The sequence below is a fragment of the Sinohyriopsis cumingii genome, chromosome 1 (genome assembly GCF_028554795.1).
Source record: "Sinohyriopsis cumingii isolate HCF-2022 chromosome 1, ASM2855479v2, whole genome shotgun sequence".
Taxonomy (NCBI): domain Eukaryota; kingdom Metazoa; phylum Mollusca; class Bivalvia; order Unionida; family Unionidae; genus Sinohyriopsis; species Sinohyriopsis cumingii.
Window position 1 is genome coordinate 175,576,443 of NC_142961.1, and position 27,280 is coordinate 175,603,722.

At 34.7% G+C, this 27,280-nt stretch overlaps 2 protein-coding genes across 4 annotated transcripts in view; both read right to left on the minus strand.

Moving 5' to 3' along the window:
• LOC149808428 (uncharacterized) overlaps positions 1 to 374 on the minus strand; it is a 39,509-nt gene extending 39,135 nt beyond the window's left edge. The window contains exon 1 of the mRNA XM_089977038.1: positions 234 to 374. The gene's annotated coding sequence lies outside the window, so the exon portion shown is untranslated. The remainder of the gene's footprint in view (positions 1 to 233) is intronic.
• Positions 375 to 17,387: 17,013 nt separating this feature from the next.
• LOC149808429 (uncharacterized) overlaps positions 17,388 to 27,280 on the minus strand; it is a 51,031-nt gene continuing 41,138 nt past the window's right edge. For all 3 annotated transcript variants that reach the window (XM_089977045.1, XM_089977046.1, XM_089977050.1), the window contains exons 6-7: positions 26,310 to 26,922; positions 17,388 to 20,747 (exon numbers count right to left, since the gene is read on the minus strand). In XM_089977045.1, the coding sequence (XP_089833171.1) occupies positions 19,822 to 20,747; positions 26,310 to 26,922 (1,539 nt within the window). In that variant the 3' untranslated portion in view covers positions 17,388 to 19,821. The remainder of the gene's footprint in view (positions 20,748 to 26,309; positions 26,923 to 27,280) is intronic.

Sequence of the window (27,280 nt, forward strand, 5' to 3'; positions counted from 1 at the left end):
AAATGTAGTCATACAATGTAAGACGTCCACCGTCGTATTTATGTTGTTCTGTATTCGCCTAAAGAACGTAAATATCAGGGTATCAGAGTAAGCGTCTTACATTGTAGGACTGGCGTATATGGTAAACAGTTTAACTTCGTGAGAACTTTCGTTTTAGATAATGACCTTAGATAATATTTATCTATCAATATCACTATCTATCAATAGGCCTACAGACTAAAAACGACGTTTACCTAGGTAGAAAATTCAGTCCAAGGTCTTGTTTTGAAATTTTTTCTGTCCTTCCTCGAAAGATCCAAGACATTTGTGGTTTTAAACAGGGAACACAAATCTTTTTTTGCAGACTACATTTTACGCAGGTTGTCATCAGAAAGAGAAATATCAAGCATTTATAAGACGCCGATGGCTGTCTGTATTACCCAAACGCAGATTTTTCCTGCGGACTTGGGTTGGTTTAGGCTTCACATCTCTATACAGGGAATAATACAACATATACATTTACTTCAGTTTGACAGCCAATGTGTAGTTACTAAAGACCGGTTTAATGCAAAAAGAAAATGGTTCTTCCAAAGGAGTTTAAGGTGAATAAAAATAATAATTCTTGAACAAATTTTTAAAACGAGTGTGGTAAAGTTTCTCAAAGAACAATTCGTTATGTTCGTGGAAGCTCATACTTCCTATTTAACGATATATATATATATATATATATATATATATATATATATATATATATATATATATATATATATATATATATATATATATATATTCCTTTCAAGTGTACTGAACCAGTAGGGGATCGAGTGATTCAGGGATCGATTAAAATAAATGCAACAAACAATGCAAAACTAGTTTCTAGCTAGCCTAAGCGCTTTGAACTCAAAATGAGTCTTTTTCGAAGGCAAGTACAAAACAGAGACAAGACAAACAAAAAATACACAAATTGTAGATAATTATTTTTACAGGAATAAAGTCCTGAAAATGGTGATGTTTCAACTGGTCTGCATCAACTGGATGCTGATGCTGATTACTGCTAAGTTTCTACTGAACGAGAAATTGTACATCTTCAGTGATATGACACTAATTACATTTACTCACAACCACAATTGTTGTTCCCCCAAAAAGTTAAGGAATCTTAATAGATACATCACATTATAACACTGAAACCAAGAGGTTTAAACCAAGAAGTCTAGAAAAAGACAACCATGCACAAATAAATTATCATAGTTTTAGCAGCTGGCACATTTTAATTTCAATAATTCTTTAAATTTGAGTATTAGTCGCTCATTTAATTTTAATTACTACTAAAACAATGAAATATCTAGGAAATACTTTACAGTTACGAAAATTTACATAAAAAACGTGCCTATATGGGTCATCAATTTCTACTTCAACAGAAGCTAGTATTCAGCATTAGCATCAAGCTGAAGCCAGATACTTGCAACATCAAAATTTTCAAACTTTTATTCCTGAAGAGATAGTTTTGTACAAATTTTTTAACCTCAATGCTTTTTGTATTTTTTGTGTCTTGTCTCTGTTTTGTATTTGCCTTTGAAAAAGACTCTATGAGAGTCGAAAACCATTAGGCTATTTAGAAACTAGTTCTGCACCGTTCATTGTTTGTTTATTGCACACACACACACACACTGAACATGTTTTATGCTTCTTATTCTGTCCAACTCGGCATAACTAATGCAATGTTCAGTTTCACCTGCCTGTAATATATTATCAAATTCAATTCAAGTGGAAATTTAGTGGGTGAAGATAAAATTGAAGAATTCCTATGTCAGATAGCTTGTTTCAGTTTAAGGAAGGAAATAGTTTTGCAATTATGAATGATGGACCTCCTAAAAAGTTTTTGATACGAAATGTGTGTACTTGGGCTTGTTATGAAAATCGTTCTCAATAACTTTTGCAGTGGACATTTTCAGTTGCCCATTATTTTATTTCAGTTTTCTTTTTCTTTTCTTTTCTTGCGTGTTTCTTGTAATTTATTCCCATTGTTAGTTTTTGTGTAAACAACTGGATTTTCATCATCGATGAGAGAAAAGTCTTGAGTATTGTTCTTCATCAGTCATCTCCAGTAGAGATGTGTATCATTGGTACAACCTTTGTCAATCATCTCCAGTAGAGATGTATATCTTTGGTACATACTTTAAAACGGTTTTAAACATCAAGAGACTATTTTACGATTAATACATTGTCTTTTATTGATATCAGCAAGCCAATCCATCCATCCACAATATGAGCATTTAACGTCACCGTTTCCAAAATTTCTTTAATTGTTTCAAATGTATGAATGATTTCAAATTTGTGTGTACAATTTTGCCATTCCTATTGTCTAGAGCAGGTTCATCAGATACTGAGACACCATGTGCTGTTGTTTATCACTATGTTCTCCATAAATACTGTTCTTATTGAAATGTTGTAAATTGATCTTGTAAAATCCACTACAACTTAAAGCTATAATATAAATTTATTCGTATAAAACTTTGTTCATTTATCCACTCACAGTTAGTAAGCAATTTATTTTTACAACTACTTGGTCTTAAACTAAGTAAAAGAAAACTGCGATAACCAACAAGTTTAGTAAAATTCAACAAATAATTTTATTTCCCTAAGAAGTGAAAATGTAAAAAGAACTTAGTTTTGTGAATTAAATCCCGAATGGTCTCAAAAGTTCTATCACAAGTCAAAATGTGTATAGTTCAAATTGAATTCCAGCCGTATTTCAAATAAATTCTGATATTGAATGTGTTGATATACCTATAGTCTTGAATGTGCTCATGTGCCAATGACCTGGAGTGTGATGATGTGCTAAGGCTTTTGCTGTTTCACAATAATATAATCCATAATGTTCTTGTCCGAAATCGGTACAATTCCAATCAATGTTCTCGTCCAAGAATATTATTGAGCACTTTCTAATTCCAGTGAATAATAACTTGAATAAATAAATCCACCAAAATTACAAACTGAATACAACAATATGACTAATTCTACTTCAAGATGTTAAGGCAAGATTGAGTAATTTGTAAAGTAAGTAACATTATATGAAAAGCCAAGACACACTAATACAGCCAGGAAATAGGTAATTCTCCTTTATAACACATTTAAAATTCTGAATAAGTTTAGGAATTTCCAAGTGAAAAACTACTGTACAAGACTCGTATTGTATTAAACATGTTTTTATCCATTGATAATGATCTGAATATTTACTCTTTGATCTTAGTGAAATATTAGCTATGTATTATACTGTTTATAAAATAAATGCCACTGGGCAGATACACCATTAACTGGAATTTGAATAAGATCAAGTAAAAAATACAGATGCACATAACATATAATCATTAAGAAAAGCCAACAAATAATGCAAATTAAATATAGAACATTATCATTTCTTCATACTGCACTGTTTTGAATGATGTTTTTGCATTTTTCAATGTTATCGATTGAAATATAATCTGTAATTATCAATCTTTTTTTTAAAACATTGGGGATATTTTTTGATATTTGAAATCGGCAAATCGTTAATTTTGTTCCCTTAAATATTATTTGCACCACAACTAGCATTAGCCACACTTTTATTCCATCTCATACAAATTTGTAAACACATTCACATTATCTCTGGTTTCACGGATATTTGCTTTTTATGTTGCACTCTTGTTCTTAAATTTTAGTAATTATAAGTGTTGGAATTTGAATTGATCAAATGTTTTTTTAAATTTATTGAATTATTATAATTAAAAATATTTAAACAGTCCATCACTCTCAAGTATTAAACTGCAATTTTCCACATCTGAGGCAGATGCTATAACCACTTAGGCCACTATTAGTCAAAGAGGAATGCTGTGCATTAGTTTGTCACCCAGAATAGCACTTACCAAAATATGTAACTTAGGTCAACGACAAAACCATCAATCATGTTGACTGGAAATACAAACTTGTAAACCTGTTCAGGTCCACCAGAAATTTATGTTGCTCTTCGAAAGATCAGTATTTAGATGTAGTCTGCAAAGTGACCCAATTACACATCTCTTGCAAATAACAGTACGAATATTCATTTATGCTCAAACAATTTCAAAACCAGGTTTATACTCTTATATCAGTAGTAATTCCTGACACTCCAGTCCCAATACAAAATATGGAGTAAAGATTAGCTGTAGGTTTAACATGTAAATGCCATTCGGCCCCATTATGTGTATGGTGATGTTAAAAGTGTTGATAGGTTTAACATGTGGGGAGAGGGGCACTCTGGCCCGTTATGGGAGTGGTCATGTTAAACATGTCTATAGGTTCATTATGGGATGGCATTCTAACCTCCTATGGTAATGATAATGTTGAAAACCTCTATAGATTTAACTTCAGGATGTCAGTCTGGTTCCTGATGGGAATGGTGATGTTAACTTGTCGACTGTTTTAATCCATTTCCATGTTGAACAATGTTTGCCCCCCCCCCCTTTCTCATGGGAAATTTAATATTAAATTTATTTGGATTCTAATCCAACACACACCCTACTATCCACCACCTAGTTGTTATACACACCCAGCCACCCACACACCCTGCTATCCAGCATCCACATTTTCACACACACACACACACACACGTACACACACAACCATCCAACACCAGTCTTTTGATATACTATCCAGCAAACACCTTAATATCTATTAAAATGGTAGGGGTGTTGATACACACGCTATACTCATCTTATATCACATACAAGCAGGCAAAAGTAGGAGTGTTTATGGACACATAGGGTGTTATGTGTTTAGGTTCTCATAAACAGTAACAAGAAAAAAATGAAGACAACAATCTTTGTAAAACTTAACAAATAATTTATTTCCCTAGAAAGTACTAGGTAAAAATGAAGGAAAGAACTTGCGGTTTTCAGAATCAAATCCAAAAATAATCCAAGAAAAAGCAAAGAATTAAAAATTAGAAGTCTTAGTAATAAAATGTTCTAATGAATTTGAGTTTGAGTTCGACTCCCGACGAAAATCCAAAATTGAAGGCAATGACGTATATTGTAACCAGTATAGTATTGATGTGTCAACAGGTCTTCGTTGAACCACAGAAAAATAATATTCCCATTTTGAATTCTGAATAAAATTTCAATAAATGTCTTTATCCAAGAACTCTGTATGAGCACTTAAATATTTTCCAGACCAAAGAATTAATAATTCCATAAAATAGAATTTCAACTCAAACAGGTCACAACAGAAAAGACCACCTTGACATCGAAGTGTTTAAAAACCCAACTGACTAAATTCTCTACAGAAAAAAGTTATACACTAATTTAAGATGCAAAACAGATTCCTGTATGATAGTCGCATGATCACTTTCCAGAACAAGATAGAAGCTTTACATGCTTAACACCATGCACTCCCATTACAGCTTCGATTTCACTTATAAATCCAACACTAAGAATGAATTAAAAAAAGAAGTTGTTTACTTGAACTATTCCTAATGTTGTATTAAGGTCAGGAACTTGGTCAGCATTAAGACACAAACTTTTAATGAAGCAACAGGTCAAACTAATTTCTGGAAAATGACAAATTCCAGTAAACAAAATTACATTACTATAACATGTAATGGAATAAAAAGAAATTAAGACTAACAAACAATTAAATTAAATCAAGTATAAATTAAATCAAATTACTTAACAACGGTAAAATGTTTTAAGTTTTAGTTGTCAACATGAGCACAGACATACACAAACATATAAGCATAACACAGATGTTTGTCAATACATTTGAGTGGTATTCTAGAAAATTGTGTGGCTGTGAAAAGGACTGTTTCGATTATTTTAGACACCTAGTGTCAACAACTCCCTAATCCACAACTCCAATTCCGTCAATCTCCAACTCGAGCATTGATGTAGACAGGTAGGGATGAGTTAGGATTATTTGCCTCACTTTCCCAATCCTGATGGACTGAGTGACTGTCTCTGTTGTTGCTGATGTTGTTGTTGCTGCTATTCATGCTATTGCCGGTCTAAATCCTTTTCAGTCAGGACGACCCTTTTCCATCACTGTTTCATCTCCATTTCCCAATCATCAGTCTGGTAGGCCTATTCTTCAGTCTGGACAGACCAATCTTTAGTCTCAACGGCCCATTCATCAGTCTGGATGGCTAGTCTTTAGTCTGGACAGCTCAATCATCAGCCTGGAGAGCCCTACTTTTCCTTTGCTTTGAGATATTCATGCGGTCCACGCAAGAGGTTTGACTGCACAGCTAATTCGCATCTGTGGCAATCTAACATGATAGTCTTTAGTTGTCAAATCGAATTTCTTAACAAATTTCCTTCCCTTTTTTCTTTCTCCCATTCCTTCTGGTTCTCTACAACCTCATCTCCCAAAATCAACAAGTTGTTTCGGCGTTTTAAAATGGATCATGGTCCTCTTGAGGAATCTCTTACATGTCTTGAGTTCCTCGACTTATTCCAGGAGGCACAGAACATACCCTTGGTGTACTAAGTTCTGACTTAGTTTTCTGGTCTTATTCCTGGTCATTCTGGACTAGTCAATGATGAATGGTAAAACTATAATAATGATGATCTTTATTTAAAGGTGTCTGCGCCCTTTTGGTCATGTATGTCTGATTACCGTACACACAGTGTTATCTTAGATTAATTGTCTAACTGGTGCTGGGCAGCTGCTTGATGCCTTAATGTATGCACTACATTGTCCTTAAGTTTCGGAAGTAGCAACAAACGAAAAGAGGTGGAGAGGGCAGTGCCCAGATGGCTCATGATAATCCATGGTGGTGATTTGTTTTTCTTTTTTTCCTCCAAGCTTTCATTCCATTATCTTGCACCTGGATGCTTAACTTTGAAGATAGGAACTCAGTACTTAAGGCTGATTAGTTAGCATAATATTATTATTAGTATGAAATGTGAGCTCTAGACCAAAATTAGAACTCTGCTATGTTATAAGATATGGGGTTCTGGACCAAAGGTATGAAATCCATTGAATTTCTTCTAATGTAAAATAAAAATGTGGGTCCAAGATCATAGAGTTACAACAGATGTTCAGCAGCCTCCACCAAATCAGGCATAGGGTTGTCTTTGAGGCATTTCAATAAAACTGGCTGAGAATGTAGGCTCCAATCTGCCATTGCTGAGACCCTGGTTTTCTGGTTTTCACCAATCCCCATGCCATGTATGTAACTGCATTAATAACAATGGTCAGCCTTCTTACTGTCTTCTAATGCAGATAGAACTCCCATATTCAATAGCCTTTACCTGTATGGGTCGCAGTCATTATTTTCCTCTTCAACCACCTCCTACTCGTCTTCTTGCTGCACTGTTTTTTGTTTGGGTTGGTGATAAATGTCATTATCTGGTTTTTGGTTGTTTTTTGTTTGTTTGGGTCTCAATGCCTATTCCTACTATTTGCCTCTGTCTTGTTATGGTAGGGTAAAAGTCCAAATCATGTTGACTACTTGATAACTGAATGCAGGTGTCGGTAATAGGGATAGATCTTGTGGAAGGGATGATAAGGGTGGACAGGCACTCCGACAAGCCTCACCAGAAGATTCGAAAAATAAGCACGATGTATTGCCAGAATTTGGAATAATGGAATCTCTGTGGCATGAAGAGAAGAGAGAAATAAAGAAAGTTAGAGTCTAAAATGGGCAATAACATTAAATAAAGGGTAAAGATGATTTCGTAAGCATGGCCATGAAGTGGGGTTTCAGCTTTAGATGCATCTGAATTCTGCTACCTTGTGCAGCTGGGCTTGATGGTGTTGGGCTTATAACCACCTTATAAGTTCGATAATTTATGCGTCGTTTTGAGTGACAGTAATCATTGTGAACCATGTATATCATGTCCTTATATATTTTAATTTTGAATTCCGCATCCGTGGGGGTGGGGTTAGTACTGGCATATACTACCTTATATTTTTTTGTATACAATTTTGGTAGTTAATCTTGCTAATCAATTAGTTGAAGATGCCACTTTGTGTGGTTGGGCCTGATGTTCTTGGGCTTACACTATCTGAGGACACATATCACCCGATTATGAGCAGTTTGTAAATGGTAGTTGTCTTTATCAACAGGGCCTGATGATGACCATATAGAGAACTAAATGGAGGGTGGGTGGGTCTATATTGTAGTATTCGGGTTTGAACTTGCACCATTTTCTAGAGAGATGCGAGAAAATGCAGAATGACAGCGGTGAAACAGATTAGAGAGACTTAGAAACTAGCCTAATGTAATTGTTTTGAATAAGTTTCTATCTAGTTATAGATAAGTTGTTACTTATATACTATACTTAAAATTCCAAGTTATACTTATCAGAGTGGTCTTGCCCCTTTCCAGATTAATTGGAAAACAAGAATTTCTTTCTCAGCCTATGTTTGGTGTGATACGCATATGGTGTTGCCATGTTCTAGTGGCCTGACTCCCGACGTTCTGTTACTCAGCGGATTGAATCCCTTTGCCTCACACGTCAGGGGTTTGTAACATGCTATATTTGTTCCTGTGTCACTTACATACATTGGTAAGTGTTAGTGGAGGGGTGGATATCTGTGTGTATATAATGAAATGATGTGGAGGTGTTTATACTTTTCTTAACTTTCGAATCTCCAATATGTAATTAATAACATTCTTGGATATCACATAGACACTGCTATGCATTGGTATAATGAACTCTGGATATGTGTTCCATGTTCCTATTGCTTTTAGTGTAGCCTCCAATTTCCTTCTTTTTACTTGGTAGCATGGGCATATATTGAACACATGTTGTAGAGTCTCAGGCATTAATGGGTAGGTATTTTTGGAAGCTTCCAGCTAATAATGTGATTCCTGTTTTGATTGGTTTAATTTCCATTGGGTTAGCTAATTTTGGGTGTCTAACATTTTCTGCTAATTTGTGAGTACAGCATGCGTCCCTTACCCTTTTGCCATTTGTCACAGATTTTGTCTGATTAAACTAAAGAAGTCCTGTGAGCTGTAATAGAGTTGAATTTGACTTCGTTTCGTCTGGATTTGGCTTATTTATCCACTTTTTAGCTGCCAGAAATGTCTATTGGGGATGGTACCCACATAAAATTTACTGTACAGTTTGTGTTCTAAATATTTAAGAGAGAGGTTGACTTCTTTCAGAAAATTTCCCCTGCTTGTAGTTTTTCTTGATTATATGGATCTGAGGGAGTCGCCACCACTGTTATTTTGTTTATTATTGGATTGCGTCCATTTAAAGGTTTCTTTTATTGCCCAAAATTCTGCAGTAAAAATGGAACAGCCATCCGGCAGTCTCACCCACAGGACTGTATCCTCTCCCTAAATAACAATTTCAGCAGCAGTTCTGTTTGTTTCTGATAACTTCGATCCTACTCTGTAAATTTTGGTGTATTGCTTATATATCCTAACTCCGAGAAAATTGTTCCTCTTAGTTCCAAGGTTTGTTACTCCTTGCTGTCATATTTGAATGCATCTAGGTTGATTGTTGGGCTATTGCACATCCATTTGGCTGGGTCTGGAAACTTTACATGTTCTGCTTGGATCCTTTCTATCCCAAGATTACATGAAAGTTCATGTATATTCTTCCCTCCAGGTGTGTTAGGTACCAATTTCCGGCTAACGGCATATCTCGATTGCTGACCTCAAGTGGCACGCCATATCATGTATTGGTATTGTAGCCTCATATTTCAAGAGTAGTTCTTCTCTTCTTAAGCGTAGTGGTGGTTCTCCTAATAATGCTTGAAGTTCCTCCTTATATGTGCTTCTCAGAGCACCGCTTTATACAACTAGAGCTTGATACTGTATGTTGTCCAGTTTCTTTAAGAGGTTGGGACTGTCTGATGCATAGGTTTATCAGTCCTAATTAATTTTCGATCTAATTAGGTATTGATATAAAGTCAACAATAACGTAAGTTCTTTTTACATTTCGCTTCTGTATTTTAAGGAAATAAATTATTTGTTGAATTTTACAAAACTTGTTGGTTTTCATTCTTTTTCTATTACTTATTTTAAGACCATAGAGTCGTGCCATTATGCTATGTCAATTTTGGCTGAACTCTAATCAATACATCAGAAGCAAATTAAAGTTTTTCTATTTTTGTAATGGGAGCCATATTTGAAGGCAGATCATGTAAGGATTTCTGTCAAATATGACCAATTACTGTCCTGAAATGAAGTAATTTAAAGATGTTTCTCTTCATAAAAATGGCAGCTATATTTGAAGGCATATGGGCAAAATTTATATATCAACTCAAACAAAGACCTTCATGAGAGGAAACTTTCTGTCAAATCTGATCAAATTTCTATTCAGAAGATTTTTTCCAAGTTGTTTAAAAACTTTTCTTATTTTAGTAAGTGACGATTTAATGGTGTATCTGCATACTCTGATTAAAACTGCAAGGACTTCATGCCATTATTATGGGATATCTGCATAATCTGATTAAAATTGCAAGGACTTCATGCCATTATTATGGGATATCTGCATAATCTGATTAAAATTGCAAGGACTTCGTGCCATTATTTTGGGGTATCTGCATAATCTGATTAAAATTGCAAGGACTTCATGCCATTATTATGGGGTATCTGCATAATCTGATTAAAATTGCAAGGACTTCATGCCATTATTATGGGATATCTGCATAATCTGATTAAAATTGCAAGGACTTCATGCCATTATTATGGGGTATCTGCATAATCTGATTAAAATTGCAAGGACTTCATGCCATTATTTTGGGGTATCTGCATACTCTGATTAAAATTGCAAGGACTTCATGCATTATTATGGGGTATCTGCATAATCTGATTAAAATTGTAAGGACTTCATGCCATTATTATGGGGTATCTGCACAATCTGATTAAAATTGCAAGGACTTCATGACATTATTTTGGGGTATCTGCATACTCTGATTAAAATTGCAAGGACTTTGTGCCATTATTATGGGGTATCTGCACAATCTGATTAAAATTGCAAGGACTTCATGCCAGAAATATATGTTTGTCGGATTTAGCTAAATTCAGCTTACTAGTGAGTTTTGAGATGATGCTTGGAGTTCTTTTCTATTTTTGTAACAGCCATATCTTATTTCAGATGAACACAAATTGTAAAAATGTAAGAACTTTATGCCAAGATGTTTTCTGTCAAGTTTGGTCAAAGTAAGCTTGTTACTATTTTTGGTAATGGTGGCCATATTTGATAGCAGATTGGCATGATATTAACAGAACTGAATGTCTATGCTAGAATGCTTTTTGTCAAACTTGGTTATATTTAATAGAAGATTGGCATCATATCAATAGAACTGAATGTCTATGCCAGAATGCTTTTTGTCAAACTTGGCCATATTTGATAGAAGATTGACATCAACATGACAGAACTGATTGTCTGTTTTTTTTTATCAACTTGCTCATATTCTGTTCAGCAGTTTTTCTAAAGCCATTTAATGTCTTTGACATTTGTTAGCACTAGTGGTTATATCTGACAGCAGATTGGCATCAAATGTAAACAACCATCCCCACCCCGAACTGCAAGGTTTTCATGCCGTAATGTTTTCTTTCAAATTTGGTAAAAATTTAAAGTTTATGCATTGTCAAGAAGTTGTATTTGCCATCATGTGTACAATCTCCTAAGTCCTTAAATGACAGGATGCTTTCTGTAAACTTCGATAAAATTCTGTTCTGCAGTATCTGACAAGGTTTTGTAAAGTGTTTTTTTTCTTCTCATTTAAAGTGGCCATATTTTATGCCAGTTTAAAGTGGCCATATTTGATGTCAGATGAAAGTGGCCATATTTGATGTCAGATTAAAGTGGCCATATTTGATGTCAGATCAAAGTGGCCATATTTGATGTCAGATCAAAGTGGCCATATTTGATGTTAGATCAAAGTGGCCATATTTGATATCAGATCAAAGTGGCCATATTCTAATGTCAGATCAGCATCATTTATCCAAATCTGAAAGGCCTTCAAGCTGTGATGCCCACCCCACCCTTTGGTCAAATTCTGAAATGTGGATTTTGAGAATTTGTTTGAAGGATTTTCTACTTTTAGTAATGATGGCCATAGTTGATGACAGCTCAGCATCCTTTGTATTAAAACTGAAATGTGTTCTTGACAGGATGCTCCATGCAAAAATGGTCCATGGGTTTTTGAGAAGAAGTTGATAATAGAATTTGATGGCTGATGCAGGAAGCATGCATATCTAACACATGATGGACAATACATGACAGGTGCAGGACTATACAATACTGTAAGTTCCAGTGGTCTTATGGCCAGGTGAACTAAGAACTTTTATTTAAACAATATAACTCTGAATTATTATTTGTGTTGATTCTGCTTAGCAAAGAAGAATGGAATCTTGTGTGCTACAGTCTTATGCCAGACCAGGAACATATATAAACAAATTATTATATAAATAAAGTGAAACATCAATCACTGAACCAACTAATCAATCAATCAACAAGGAAAGTCCCGATGGCAGTATGGCCAGATTGCAATGCATGAAATATGTGTCACAGCAACTTAGTTTTCCACTAATCAATGGAATGCTTCTCATCAAACATTGACATACATACCATGTCATGTGACTCTACCAATAAAAGTGTCTGAGAGAATGATTAAAAATATTAGCCCTAATATCAGTTTGGATGCCAGAAATATGGACAGATTTCAAGACATCAGTCAGTATTACTTTACAATCAAGTCAAAAACATTTACAATCAAGTCAAAAACAACCAATGAAACAATTCTGAGACACATGGAAGCTCTTTGTTTAGGTAACTTTTCATCATAGATGTATTCAGCTTGTCCAAGGTTACAGTTAATAAATGGCAATCTAAACTATACAAGTGATCTAAATCATAACTCTGTAATTGAATGGAATGACTATTGTCCAAAAGAATTTCCAAAAATTCAGATTAGATCATTTCCTTTTCTGAAAATGCTGAGTGCCTAAATCATCTCTGATATTCTTGAGCTATAAGATTTTCAAATTAGTTGCTGCAGCCGACTTATTTGATTGTAAAATCAGCACTATCTTCATTTAGGACAAACTAGACACCATTAAAAGACTTTTAGTCAAAATCCCATGCTAATAGAATCGATATTCAGGAGACCTGGTGGCAAGATTTTTGATCTGTTTATTTTGGCAGCTATATTGGATGCCCATGGGACACCATTTTCAATTATGACCAATGAGACAACAACATAAGTCTGATGGTTGCCATAGCAGCCATACTGGATGTCTGATCAACATCATTTGAATTTAGGACCACCCTGACTTTGCAAGTCTTTTAGCGCCAATCCCATATTGATATGACCATCTTCTATTCAGGAGTGGCAATAAGATTTTCAAGATAGTCACTGTGGAAGCCATAATGGATGTCCTATCAGAACCATTTTCATTTAGGACCAACCAGACATCATTAAAAAATATTTTAGTGAAAACTTGACGGTTTATGACATGCAGAGCTACAGCTATCAATGATCTTCTTGTGAAAATAGTTGTGTAAATTACAGAAAATTGGGTCAATAACATAGATTACAATAGAATGAAGATGTTTTTAAGCAATAGCCAACTTTTAATGCAATAAACTTTTAAAAGCTACAAACATAATTATGATAATATTTAATACCATGTAAGAAAGCAATAAAGTTAGCAGCATTATATAAATGTAATTCACACAGTAAGAAAACTTTATAAACAAACTACATTGTTACTGTGAATACTAGTATGGTAATACCAATATCATAAACAATACTGATATCATAAACAATACTGATATCATAAACAATACTAATATTATAAAGAATACCAGTCAGATAAGCAATACTGTGTCATAAGCAATACCAGTATTATAAAGAATACCAGTCAGATAAGCAATACTGTGTCATAAGCAATACCCAGTATTATAAAGAATACCAGTCAAATAAGCAATACAGGTCTCATGAACATTATTGCAAACAAATGACAGAGGACATTTTAGCTTGTCACTTTCAACACATTTAAGTTCAGACACTCATTTATGCCATGTTTGTGTCTTTTCTGTGAGAACAGTCTGTAAAAAAAATTCAAGACAAAACAGAACCAGACCTTTCAAGGATGTGCTGATTGATTAATTAATGTATTGGTTGTCTCAAAAAATCAATTCTGCATCAAGAAGGTCCATACTCATAAAGTACATAAGCATAATTAATGAACACACTAAACTGATATAAATTTTAAATTTGACCCAAACTCAAGATTTAAAAAGAAATTAACAAAATTTTCAACAGTAAGTATGCAAATATGCAAAGCAAAAGCAAAATTCTTCCGAGGTCTTCATGTGTCTATCTTTCTATCTTCTAATCGAAGGATTTAAATAAAAAAAAATAATTTTGTGCTCTATAGTCATTTTGTGGTTACTGTGCAAGACTGAAAGATTATTAAAATAAATCTTATGCTGAATCTTGACTCAACACCAAATCCTGACATTGGCCTTGTAGTCATGAAATTGTTCATCCAAAATGCTAAAATTAGAAATAATAATTAAAGTTCTTCGGAAACGGATATTTGGAGTTATAGAGAGAAAAAATATGAAATTTTAGAGTTATGGAGAGTGTGTGTGTGTGATTTGGATTTTAACGTAGCTTTAAAAAAAATCAGTCATATCACTACGATGTCTGCAGTGTAACAGTTTATAGTAATGTCTAGCACTGGGGCATCATGCCGCAGACATGTGGCATGATGTCCCACCCAGTCACATTATCCTGACACCAGGCCGACCAGTCCTAACACTAACCTCTTAATGCTGAGCACCAAGTGAGGCAGCTGTTAGTACCATTTTTGCAAGTCTTTGATATGACCTGGCTGGAGATTGAACCCACAACATCCCGCATCCAAGGCATATGCTCTAACCACTAGGCCACAGGAGCAGTTGAGTTAAGGAGAGAGAAAAAAACATGAAATTTTGGAGTTCTGGAGAGAAAAAAAAGAAATTTCTTGACTGATTTTATAAAACCATCTCTATTTATAATGAAAAAATTCCTGAACTTGTGAGTCCAAATTCAAAGTTTTTGTGCTCAAAACATTTGATGATTATATAATTGGTCAGATTCAATGTTAGCCAACTTGATGTCTAAATATTTAGTCAAATTTGAGTTGAAGTATTAGAATAACTTTTTAATCTTGGGGCTTGGCATATTTTTACAACCATAATTCATATGGAACTTTTTAATCTTGGGGCTTGGCATATTTTTACAACCATAATTCATATGGAACTTTTTAATCTTGGGGCTTGGCATATTTTTACAACCATAATTCATATGGAACTTTTTAATCTTGGGGCTTGGCATATTTTTACAACCATAATTCATATGGAACTTTACAATCTTGGGGCTTGGCATATTTTTACACCCATAATTCATATGAAACTTTTTAATCTTGGGGCTTGGCATATTTTTACAACCATAATTCATATGGAACTTTTTAATCTTGGGGCTTGGCATATTTTTACACCCATAATTCATATGAAACTTTTTAATCTTGGGGCTTGGCATATTTTTACAACCATAATTTATATGGAACTTTTTAATCTTGGGGCTTGGCATATTTTTACAACCATAATTCATATGGAACTTTTTAATCTTGGGGCTTGGCATATTTTTACAACCATAATTCATATGGAACTTTTTAATCTTGGGGCTTGGCATATTTTTACAACCATAATTCATATGGAACTTTACAATCTTGGGGCTTGGCATATTTTTACACCCATAATTCATATGGAACTTTTTAATCTTGGGGCTTGGCATATTTTTACACCCATAATTCATATGAAACTTTTTAATCTTGGGGCTTGGCATATTTTTACAACCATAATTCATATGGAACTTTTTAATCTTGGGGCTTGGCATATTTTTACACCCATAATTCATATGAAACTTTTTAATCTTGTGGCTTGGCATATTTTTACAACCATAATTCATATGGAACTTTTTAATCTTGGGGCTTGGCATATTTTTACAACCATAATTCATATGGAACTTTTTAATCTTGGGGCTTGGCATATTTTTACAACCATAATTCATATGGAACTTTTTAATCTTGGGGCTTGGCATATTTTTACAACCATAATTCATATGGAACTTTACAATCTTGGGGCTTGGCATATTTTTACAACCATAATTCATATGGAACTTTTTAATCTTGGGGCTTGGCATATTTTTACAACCATAATTCATATGGAACTTTACAATCTTGGGGCTTGGCATATTTTTACAACCATAATTCATATGAAACTTTTTAATCTTGGGGCTTGGCATATTTTTACAACCATAATTCATATGGAACTTTTTAATCATTGGATTGGGTGTAATTTCCGACAATTCATAAGGAACTTTATAATCTTTGGGATGGGTGTATTTTACAACAATTCATATGGAATTTTATAATCTTGGGGCGGGGTATATTTTCTCAACTACAATTCATATGGAACATTTTAATCATTGGAAGGCCCGGAGTGTCCAAGTGGTATAAAGTGCTCACCGTTAAGGATCACTGACATCTCACCTCTGTCTGTGTGAGTTTGAGTCTCAGGCTCAGCTAACATGGGTATGTGAGAAAGCTTGCCGGTAGCTTCTCGTGGGTCGGTGGTTCTTTTTGGGGTTTTCCCAGGTTCTTCCTCCACCATTTATACTGGCCGCCATGTATAGCCTATCTTGTGCTGAAAAATAGCATTAAACAATTAATCATTGGGTTGGGCGTATTTTACAAGCACAATTCTAATGGACTTTTAATCTTGGGGGTGGGTGTATTTTACAATTAATTTTCATAAGGGACTTGATAAGCTTGGCTCTGGCTGTATTTTAGAATTCTAGTTCCCATGGGACTTTAGAATACATTTATTTGGGTTGGGTGTATTTTACAACTGTAGTTCATCTAAGACTATATCATTTGGGGTCTGAGTGTATTATACAATTATAGTTCATATGGGACTTTATAATCTTGTGACTGGGTGTATTATACAATTATAGTTCATCTAAGACTATATCATTTGGGGTCTGAGTGTATTATACAATTATAGTTCATATGGGACTTTATAATCTTGTGACTGGGTGTATTATACAATTATAGTTCATCTAAGACTATATCATTTGGGGTCTGAGTGTATTATACAATTATAGTTCATATGGGACTTTATAATCTTGTGACTGGGTGTATTATACAATTATAGTTCATATGGGACTTTATAATCTTGTGACTGGGTGTATTATACAATTATAGTTCATATGGGACTTTATAATCTTGTGACTGGGTGTATTATACAATTATAGTTCATATGGGACTTTATAATCTTGTGACTGGGTGTATTATACAATTATAGTTCACATGGGACTTGATCCCTTTTTGATATAGCAGCTGTATTTGTATATAAATAATACAAAACACATTTCGCGAAGAAACGAGAACTTTTAATTCAGTGACAATGCCTACCCTAATGACATACTAAAAAAAAGAATTAATCTTCCTTATAGGAAGCCATAGTTGCTCAGTTGGTAGAAAATTGGAATCGTAATCCATGGGTTGTGGATTTGATATTACCCAGACCTGTCGATTGGCTACCTCAAGAATACAAATGTCAAGTGTGTGTCAGGATTATTTAAGCAAATAAAATTGAGGCGCAACATGCTCCCAACCAGCCAGACCTACTAGAAAGCATATTTGATGTCAGGTAGTGAAGGAAACAAGGTTCATTTTAGACTGGAGCACCTAGTTAGTATGATTTAACATGTGGATAATAATTCTAAATGCGTTCATATCAATATAAGAACAGGAATTATAAGTCTCACTTTCATGATGAATATGTAATGATTCCTTAACTGAACATTTAACATTCAAAAACCAAACAACATAATATAGTTTATCTGAGATTTCAAATGATTGTGACCTTGCCTAGAGGGGAAGCAGGAATTTAAGAGTGAATGGGAATGAAAGGCAATAATTTTTGCTACATAAATTCAGAAAAACTTTGACCAAACCTTAACAAAGAGTTTCAAATGATTCCACTTTAAGGACAGTGAGGAGCAGGAGGTACAAAAGAGATGAAAAGTCTGCACTTCATAATGCTACTGCCCAAGTATGATTTTAGCAACAAAACACATACATGTAGCTACATATATGCTAAAAGAGATCTTGAAACATTTAGAATTCAAATAAGCAGTTACATTTAGAACTCGTATAAACTGAGTTATGTTTATAACTAAATAAATTACAACTGGCTGAGCTGATGCCAATTGTTACCCAAGACTTTTTAAATATGAAACATTCTACAACAGAATAATAAAAGAACCTTATAAAGTGGATAAAAAAATGACAAAATTCATTTTGGATTTCTAGATAAATTAAGTATTCAACTCACTGGTTTCAAACCAACTGCATTTTTAAAAATTCAGTTGGGGTATTCACAAAACATACATGATGCAGACTTACCTTTTTAGACTGTCATAAACATCAAGGCATTAATTCTGTCCATTTCAAGGCACCATATGATTTAGTTACTAACAATAATCTATGGTGTGCATTTTAATATGTGGCTCTACTTGACTAAATGTTTTCACAGTGAGCAAGTACTGTAATTTCAAATATGTACAAATCACCTGGTACTTGAGCCCACTGCATGCCATATTAATTGATCCAATGTGCTATCATACAACAGGGACTGTACTTTCTGTAGGTGCAATATATTGAAAAGTTTATTTAGTCAGTTTATGTAAAAAATGCAGATGGGCTGCTTATCTAGAGCTGTGATCAAGTATCGAAAAGAGCAGGATGTATGGAGATGACAGTTCCTGGCTTCTCAAAGCTTCCAGACTTTAACATAGGCAATCAGAAGATTCAAATATTTCTGATTACAAGTGGAATTTGATAGACATTCTCTTCCAATGTGAACAGATTCATATGAATTTAGGATCATGTGTTACTATTATTACAATTATTTTGATATTACAAGGCCTAATTCTAATGAAAAACAAATTTGGTCAAGTAAGGATTCTATGTGACCCTTTCATATAAACATTGTCCCTTTTATAGATCTATTACAGTGATGGTTGGCCTGATAAGACAAGTGGACAAATGTAGTGATAAAAACTGAGGTAAACATTTAGGAGAAGTGACAGGTAATGGTGGTTGCACTGTATGGTTTTTATCTACACACTATTCATACCCCTTAAGGCACTGGTTAAAATCTACACGATTCTTTATTAGCAATGTTCAAATTAATCTTACCTATCTATGACATCATAATGAAACAGGAAGTTAGATAAACAATACTAAATTGTACTTGACACAAGCCATAAAATATGCCAATATTCTGTGAGATTTGATATTTTGGTGAGATTTTCTTTGAGTTTGCATGGCTATAACATGAAAATTTACTTTATTTTAGTTACATTCACAAAGGAGATTTACAAACAAATAATGATGAAATAATCATTAACATAATGCAGGCTACTTTTGACTTTACCCAAAGAGAACCCTCTTATGAAAGACACAGTCATTAAGTTATGATTTCATGTATGTACCTCAGGTCAATAAATTTACCATAAATATCTAAAATATAAGCTTTAGAGAATTCAGAAATTAAATTAATATTTCTTTGAGAAATTGCCCTGCAGGGTGTGACTATGAGACTGTCCAAAAAGTCGTTGAGATTTAACCTTACTGTGTAAGAGATAAAACATGTTTACATCCAAATAGTGTTTGCCACCTAAATTTTAATATCCCCGCAGAATATCTCTCTACCATTTAGTTAGCAAATCGAAAATGGTTCTGATGGGTAATAATTCAAGTCAAGAAAACTTTCAAAACAAAAAAGTTTGAAAACATCAACTGGCTTGCATAAGCGCATTCATTGTTATATAGCTTTTCAGAGAAGGGGGTATATCTAAGGACTTGACATGCTCGATAACATTTCGACCAAACCTTTTGCGGAAAAAATTTCGACACAAAGAAAGAAGCCGTGGTGGTGAGCTGGCATATTTAACAAGAATCTTGTCCACATTATTTGCTGCAAACTCATCTGGAATGTTTCCATTATACAGCCATTTCTCTTTGTAGATGTCATAACCAGCTGAGATTAGCAGTAGAAGGATCTCTTTGGCCCCTCTGCTTGCTGCCACCCACAGTGGACTTTTGGGCTCAGGATATATGTATACTGGGTTATTTGACCTTGCTTGTTGGTCGGAGCCTACAGATGCAGTCTCTAATATCACATTCTCCACTAGAAGAAGCTTGACAATCTCCTTGTGATTGTTATACACTGCATTCCAAAGAGGAGAACAGTTTGCTCTGTTAACCTGGTTTGGGTCTGCTCCAAACTTCAAGAGAGACCGAACTGAGTTTGTCATGCCATTATATGTAGCATAAATCAGGGCTGTATCCAGATCCTTGTCAGCGTTGTTGATGTTACAGCCGAGAGGAAGAAGAAACTCAACTACATTTGGGTGATTACCATGGCAGGCTAGTGCTAATGGAGTGTTCTTATCCTTTGTTGGGTTATCATGCTTGGCACCATGCTCCAACAAGAGTTTTATGCAGTCCAAGTGTCCATTCCAGGCACTAATATGCATTGGGGTGTAGCCCATGGAATTCTCAAGGTTCACATCTGCCCCATGATCAATAATGGCCTTCATGAAGTCATACTGACCATCATAGGCTGTGAGGAGCAATATGGAATTTTTTTCATCTGTCGATTGTAGTGTGTTTGGGTCTGTCCCTGCCTCTAGTAAAATCTTCATTAAATTCAAATCATCTAAAATAAAAAGACAAATCTTACTTATGATTTTTAATATGACAGGTTTAATCAAACATATAAATAAACAGCATTTCTTCTTTTCATTTTAAAGATGCACTAAATACAATCCTTTAAGTAACCAGTTTAGGTCTAATAAAATAATCGGTTTTTACTGTACTGCAAAAAAATCTATAAAAATGTTGGTTTTAAATTTCAGCTGAGTAGCTCTTGGTACGTCAATTCTGGATCAAGTGCAGTTTAGTAGGCACTGTAGAATAGCTATTGGAAACATCAATTCTGGGTCAAGTGAAGTTTAGCAGGAAATGAAGAAAATCAGCAATATAATCTGTGTAGGTTTTGCCTAGTCTTTTAATCTATATTTATTAACATGTGTTCACAGCATACTGTAAACCAGCTGCTTCAAAACAAATACCTGTAAAGTACCATATATGCTTGCTTAGAAGCCGAGTCCAACTTCAAGCTGCACAAACCCGGGTCTGCCATCACAAAAATGTACTGGCAGATCTGGCAATATCAAGACATCATGTCCAAAGGGACAGTATCAAGACATCATGTCCAAAGGGACAATATCAGGACATCATGTCCAATGAAACAATATCAAGACATGTCCAAAGAGACAGTATCAAGACATCATGTCCAAGAGATCAAGCCATCATGTCCAAAGGGACAATATCAAGACACCATGTTCAAAGGGACAATATCAAGATATCATGTCCAAAGGGACAATATCAAGACATCATGTCCAAAGTAACAATATCAAGACATCATGTCCAAAGGGACAGTATCAAGACATCATGTTCAAAGAAACAATATCAAGTCATCATGTCCAAAGGGACAATATCAAGACATCATGTTTAAAGGGACAATATCAAGACATCATGTCCAAAGAAACAATATCAAGACATGTCCAAAGGGACAGTATCAAGCCATCATGTCCAAAGAAACATTATCAAGCCATCATGTCCAAAGGGACAATATCAAGACATTATGTTTAAAGGGACAATATCAAGACATGTTTAAAGGAACAATATCAAGACAACATGTCCAAAGGGACAACATCATGTCCAAAGGAACAATATCAAGACATCATGTCCAAAGCGACAATATCAAAACATCATGACTATACAAGACAATTCAACAGTCACATGACTTTTAGAAAAGTTCTCTAAAGTTGTCCCAAAAGATGGACAAATTATTTTAGTATCTGGAACTGACATCATGCAATTAGATGGTCACAATTAACTGTATTTAATTTCCCATAAAGTTTCTGAAAATTTCTATAATGAATGATGTTTGAAATTATATTAGTTTATATTCAAGCAGAAAGTAAACCTTCCAATTATTCATTTGGAATACTTTTATACAAAGTAATTACAATACAATGTTGTATAACTTAATCATCAAAACCTATGGCCAAAAGAAAATAAATACAATGTAGAACAATTAGTTTTAATTAGTGTTGTATTTTCTGAGAAAAAAACCTTGTCAGTATGAAATTATTGTTTGAGTTTAAATGAACTATTCTGAATGTCAAGTCTGAATGGGATACAGCTAATCAAAAGGTAATCACACAGATCAGACTTTTTATATGCATAGCACCAGATAATGAAAGGTAAGCAAATGGGTGCAGACTTTTTCTATTTTGAGCACCAAATAACAAAGTAAGCAAATGGGTCAAACATTTTCTGACAAAAGTCTGTATGTTGTTTTTAATAACTTTACTTCATTTTGAATTTGTTTACCATTTTTATGCAAGAAAATTTTACAAAAGGAACAAATGTTACCGTTTGAAAAGAACAAGAGTGGCCTGAAGGGACTAATGTTATACTGGTTCAAAAGAATTTCAAAGAGTTCAAGTTAAGAGTATTTCTTCCTTGTAACTGCTGAGTACTGAACCTCCCTCTGATACTTTTCAGCAATAACAAGATTTTACTGGCACCAGTTACATTTACAGCTGACAAGACATCATTTACGAACAACAAGACATCATAAGAAGTCTTCTGGTTAAAACACCATGTGTGATTTGGCTTTCTGTTTTGAAGAAGCAACAATAACAAGATTTCATACACTAATACATGCAATGCATGATAGAGAGTTTTTGGCTCATTTTCCTATTGGCAGTAACGTTTTGACAGAGTCAAACAATGAACACTGTTTAAAGAACTAAATTAATATTTAAGTTCTTCATACTCTGGTTACATGACAAGCAATTGTACGATATGCATATGGGTAAAGCAATACTTGCATTATAATTTTTTATAATGTAACCACAGCTGTGAGATATTAGTCAACATGTTCAGCACGTACATTTAAGCACTGTTCTTTGAATGTACAGCTTAAATCAGACAAGGAAAGTTATATATTTTAGACTCTTTGGTCCACAGATAGATAAAATGCATGTGTTATTAAAATAAGTATGACCTAAAATACATACATTATGTATAAAAGCATATTTAAATTATAAACTCCAAACATTCTTCTTAAAAATGCTTATAATCTTTAAAATAAGTTTTATTAATGAGAGTTATAAAGTATATTTATCCTGTTTGCTATGAATTTAGATATTATTCTCACTGTTTGATAGCCAAATCTGCATCAAAAACATGTTTTTGAAATAATTATTCATAGCTAACATAATTTTTATTTAAGGTTGTTCCAGTAAAACATTGGACCCAAGGAAGGCACTTTCAATGTGAAGTAGTCGCCCATATAGTGATCAGAGTATCATGGCAAATATTTGTAAAAACACTGTATTAAACACATTGTAGAGGTTATGTCAGCCTAACAGCCAACATAAACTATTATTATAACAAATCACTAGTACACAATGACGGGGGGGGGGGGGGCAAATTTTATTATGTAATATTTGCCTGCTACAATTGCATTGTTTTCCTTTTCCATGACTTCACGTCCCTTTTCCTAGCTAATTATTCCCTTCTCTAATAATTAGTATTAGCGCTAAAAGAGAAGATGAGCCCAGTCTGACTCCTTAGTCATAGCCCACTATATGAAATGTCTTCCTCTTTTGACTTGGATAGAAAGAACATGACATCAGAGCAGGATGGAAGGAGGAAATCATTGCAAAAGTAACATTTATTACTTAATCAAAATTAGTTTTAACCCCCACCACCTGCATTTTAAAAGAATAAACTACCTTTTACTATTGCATTGCTGAATTTACCAGTAAGAAGGAAGGTGATGGCCTCCTAAAAACTTAGATAGAAAACATCTGCTCTTAACATTACAGAGCACTCACTATTGTAAGTTGTTGTTTGAGTCACACAATGTGCCATCCCTACAGACCCATCCCCTCCCTACAGACCCATCCCCAATGACTACACTCTTGTGTAGCAAGCCTGAAAGTAATGGCAGATATGGTAATGTAAGACTGCCAGAATGTGACTATCATAAAATTGTCCAAAGAGGAGTGAGGAGGTCCAAAGAAGTTGCAACTGCCCTAGCTTTAATTCTCATAAAAGCAAGGTTCTCACTGGTGAGGGACTCTTTATACAGTACAATCCACCTTGGAATAGTGGCCACCAAAATAGAAGAGGAACCCTTGATAGGTAAAATGTGATGACTCTGACCCTTCCTTCTCACTTTAGAGGAAGCCAAAATAAAATGTAAAGCCTTTACTAGGCAAAGGAGCCAATCATGATTATTCTCAGTGTAGATATGACTGATACTCTGGATCTCAATAGGACATGGAGCTACTTAAGATTCTCAGCCATTAACCAAAGTCTGCAATGAAGAGAAATTGAATCATTGTTACCAGTCATTGTTAAACAACCCTTCTTACAAGGCATGAGGCTCACTCCTCCTCACCACAGATCCTAAGGAGAGTATGTCAGCAGTCTTAAGGGTAAGTTTCTCCAAGTAATTTTCACTCAAAGGCTCATAACAGGGTCTTGACAAAGGCCAAAAACACACGATGCCAGAAGGGGGCTACTAGGTACTGGATATACATAAAGAGGGAGTTTGTGTTCAGTCTTGCAGTAAACAAGCCTTTAATTGAGCCAGACTAGACTGGTGAAAGAAGATGGGGTTCCATGATAGGATGTTCCCAGGAACAAAGTTGGTACCTATCCATTAATGTGGAATGGACCCACACATCATCCATGCCTGACCAAATCCTTGAAAAGATGGCTCTGCAGGCACCAAATGGGATGCTGCAAAGAGGAAGATGCTACAGGAGAAGGTGCTACACCATACAGTTAACCCCTACTTCTGTGGAAAAGGGGAAGGAGTTTGAAGACTTTCTCCCATTGTCTCCTTGATTGTAACACATAGCAAATGACAGATGGGAGGAAGCTTTCAACTGAGAAAGCTTGTGAGACTATTGAGCACCTGCCTAAAGAACTTGGGAGATGTTCCAACAGGGCAGCTATGGTGGGCATGCTTTTTGGATGGTTTGATGGGTCTAGAGTCACAGCCAAGAACCTGCATTCTTGTTCCCTCAAAGGCCCTTACAGAACACATGCAGTCTGAACTGAAGATTAGTTCAAAGTTGTGAATATTGAACCTCGTGACTGTTCCTATACTACTATAGTACTACGCATGTGGTTGCATTTCACAGTAAATTCAGCATTTTGTGCTTCTGAGATTTTTTTTAGAACAAAAGCAGTTGCCATCTGAAATTAAACTAGTCATATATCAGAAGATTACTTTTCCTTCTAACAAAAGGTAAAACTTATGTTGTTCAAGTGAAACTCAACAAGTTGTGCCCCTTGTCAAGTCAGTATGTAATTTCAGATTTCTTTAAGTAGAGTAAGACACAAACTTATTGCAAAAGTCGATCTAACTTTTCTAAATATACATTTTTTGAATCTTTAAGACTTTTTAAATTATATTTTTCACTGTCAAAATATATGATTGAAATAAAGATGACTGACTCTTCAAACTGCATCTGACTGTAAATCAATCTTAACGTCATTGCATGGGTGGTTTTAATTCACTGGCTGTTCCAATGTCAATCAGTAATATCAACCACTTCCATCACAGTGGAGTGACCAATGGTGTGCCTGTTGAGGTATGGTGTTGATTTACTGTGGAGGGATTCAGTCCCCCACTCTGAAAAAGGGGAATCAAAAGACCACATGAGCTATACTGTACACTGGAAGCAAGGTATGCAAAAAATATTTTAATAATAGTGTTGCATACACGAGAGATTTCAGTAAAGGATGGGAAACCCCTTATCTCAGGAGGAAAACCCTCTTGTCTGGTAGGTTCACATGTACATTAATGTCTCTTTGGAATACTGATATACACATATAAATTCATGCATCACAGAAAGCTGGAAGAAATTATTATATAAATCTAAATAATATTTGTTATAATGCTGATAAGAACACTCAAAAAAAGGGTCTTAGAGTCTGTATCTCAAAGATTTTCTATTATAAAAGATATGTCACTTAACATAATACTTGAGTAATTAGTTTAAAATATACATTTCATTTAACGTGTTTTTTCTCTTCAATGGAGCACAGAGTCTAAAATAAAGAATTTTTATCTTATGTTGCACAGATGATGGAAATGTGAAAAATATAAACAAGTGCCCACCTCTGAAGATAGCGAAAAGAATGGCTGTCTCTGATTGGTCATTCTTTGCATTCACATCAGCTCCATATTTTATCAACAGTTTTGCAGTGTCAGCATTGCTACGAACTGCTGCATGCATGAGACAAGTGTGTCCATGGGGCCCTGCCAATTTTGGTAACGCCCCAGCCTCCAAAAGATGAAGCACAAATTTATCCATCCTTACAGCTAAATTAAGAGCAGTATCATCATTTTTGGACCTGAGGTTCACATTGATGTCTTTGGTTTGCAGCAACATCTCAACAATTTCTTCATTTTCCGTTGCGATGGCCTGATGAAGGGCTGTGCTATGAGGAACTTTGTTGACAATGTGGTTGACATCTGCATTGTGGTGAAGAAGAAGTCTGACAACATTCTTTGCATGTTTTGACACAGCAAAATACAGAGGTGAGAATTTGAGGATGGCTGTGCAGGCATTCACATCACTGTATCCACTCTGGATCAACATCTGTATCAGTGCCAGGTTCTGGTCACACAAAACAAGCAGGTGGAGGAGTCCTATGGCTGCTCTTTGGGTCTCCTCATCTTCATTTGGCCTGTAACATGAACAGCACCTTTTCTGCAAGCAGGTTAATGTCTGTAAAAAGAAAGTATGCTGCTAGATAATGTGCACATCCTTTGCAGACCAAGATTAATTTTCTAACTTGTTCCACCTCTGTCATCTGTTCATATAATGAGTCTGTGCTTCTGTGACACAAAACATTATAAGTACTAAACTTCATCAAGTTTTAATTTGTGTATTATTCAGAAAAATGTATCCAACTCTGGGGCAACTCTCTCCAAGTTAGTGTACAATATTAATGAGTCAAGGAGTTCATCTTTTTGCACAGTTTTGACTTTTTGTAATAAAGAAAGACAATCAAAACACACAAGTACCATGACCAATATGCTGTACATCAACTGAACAAGTTCTGTATGTAGGTGCTACTAGGGTC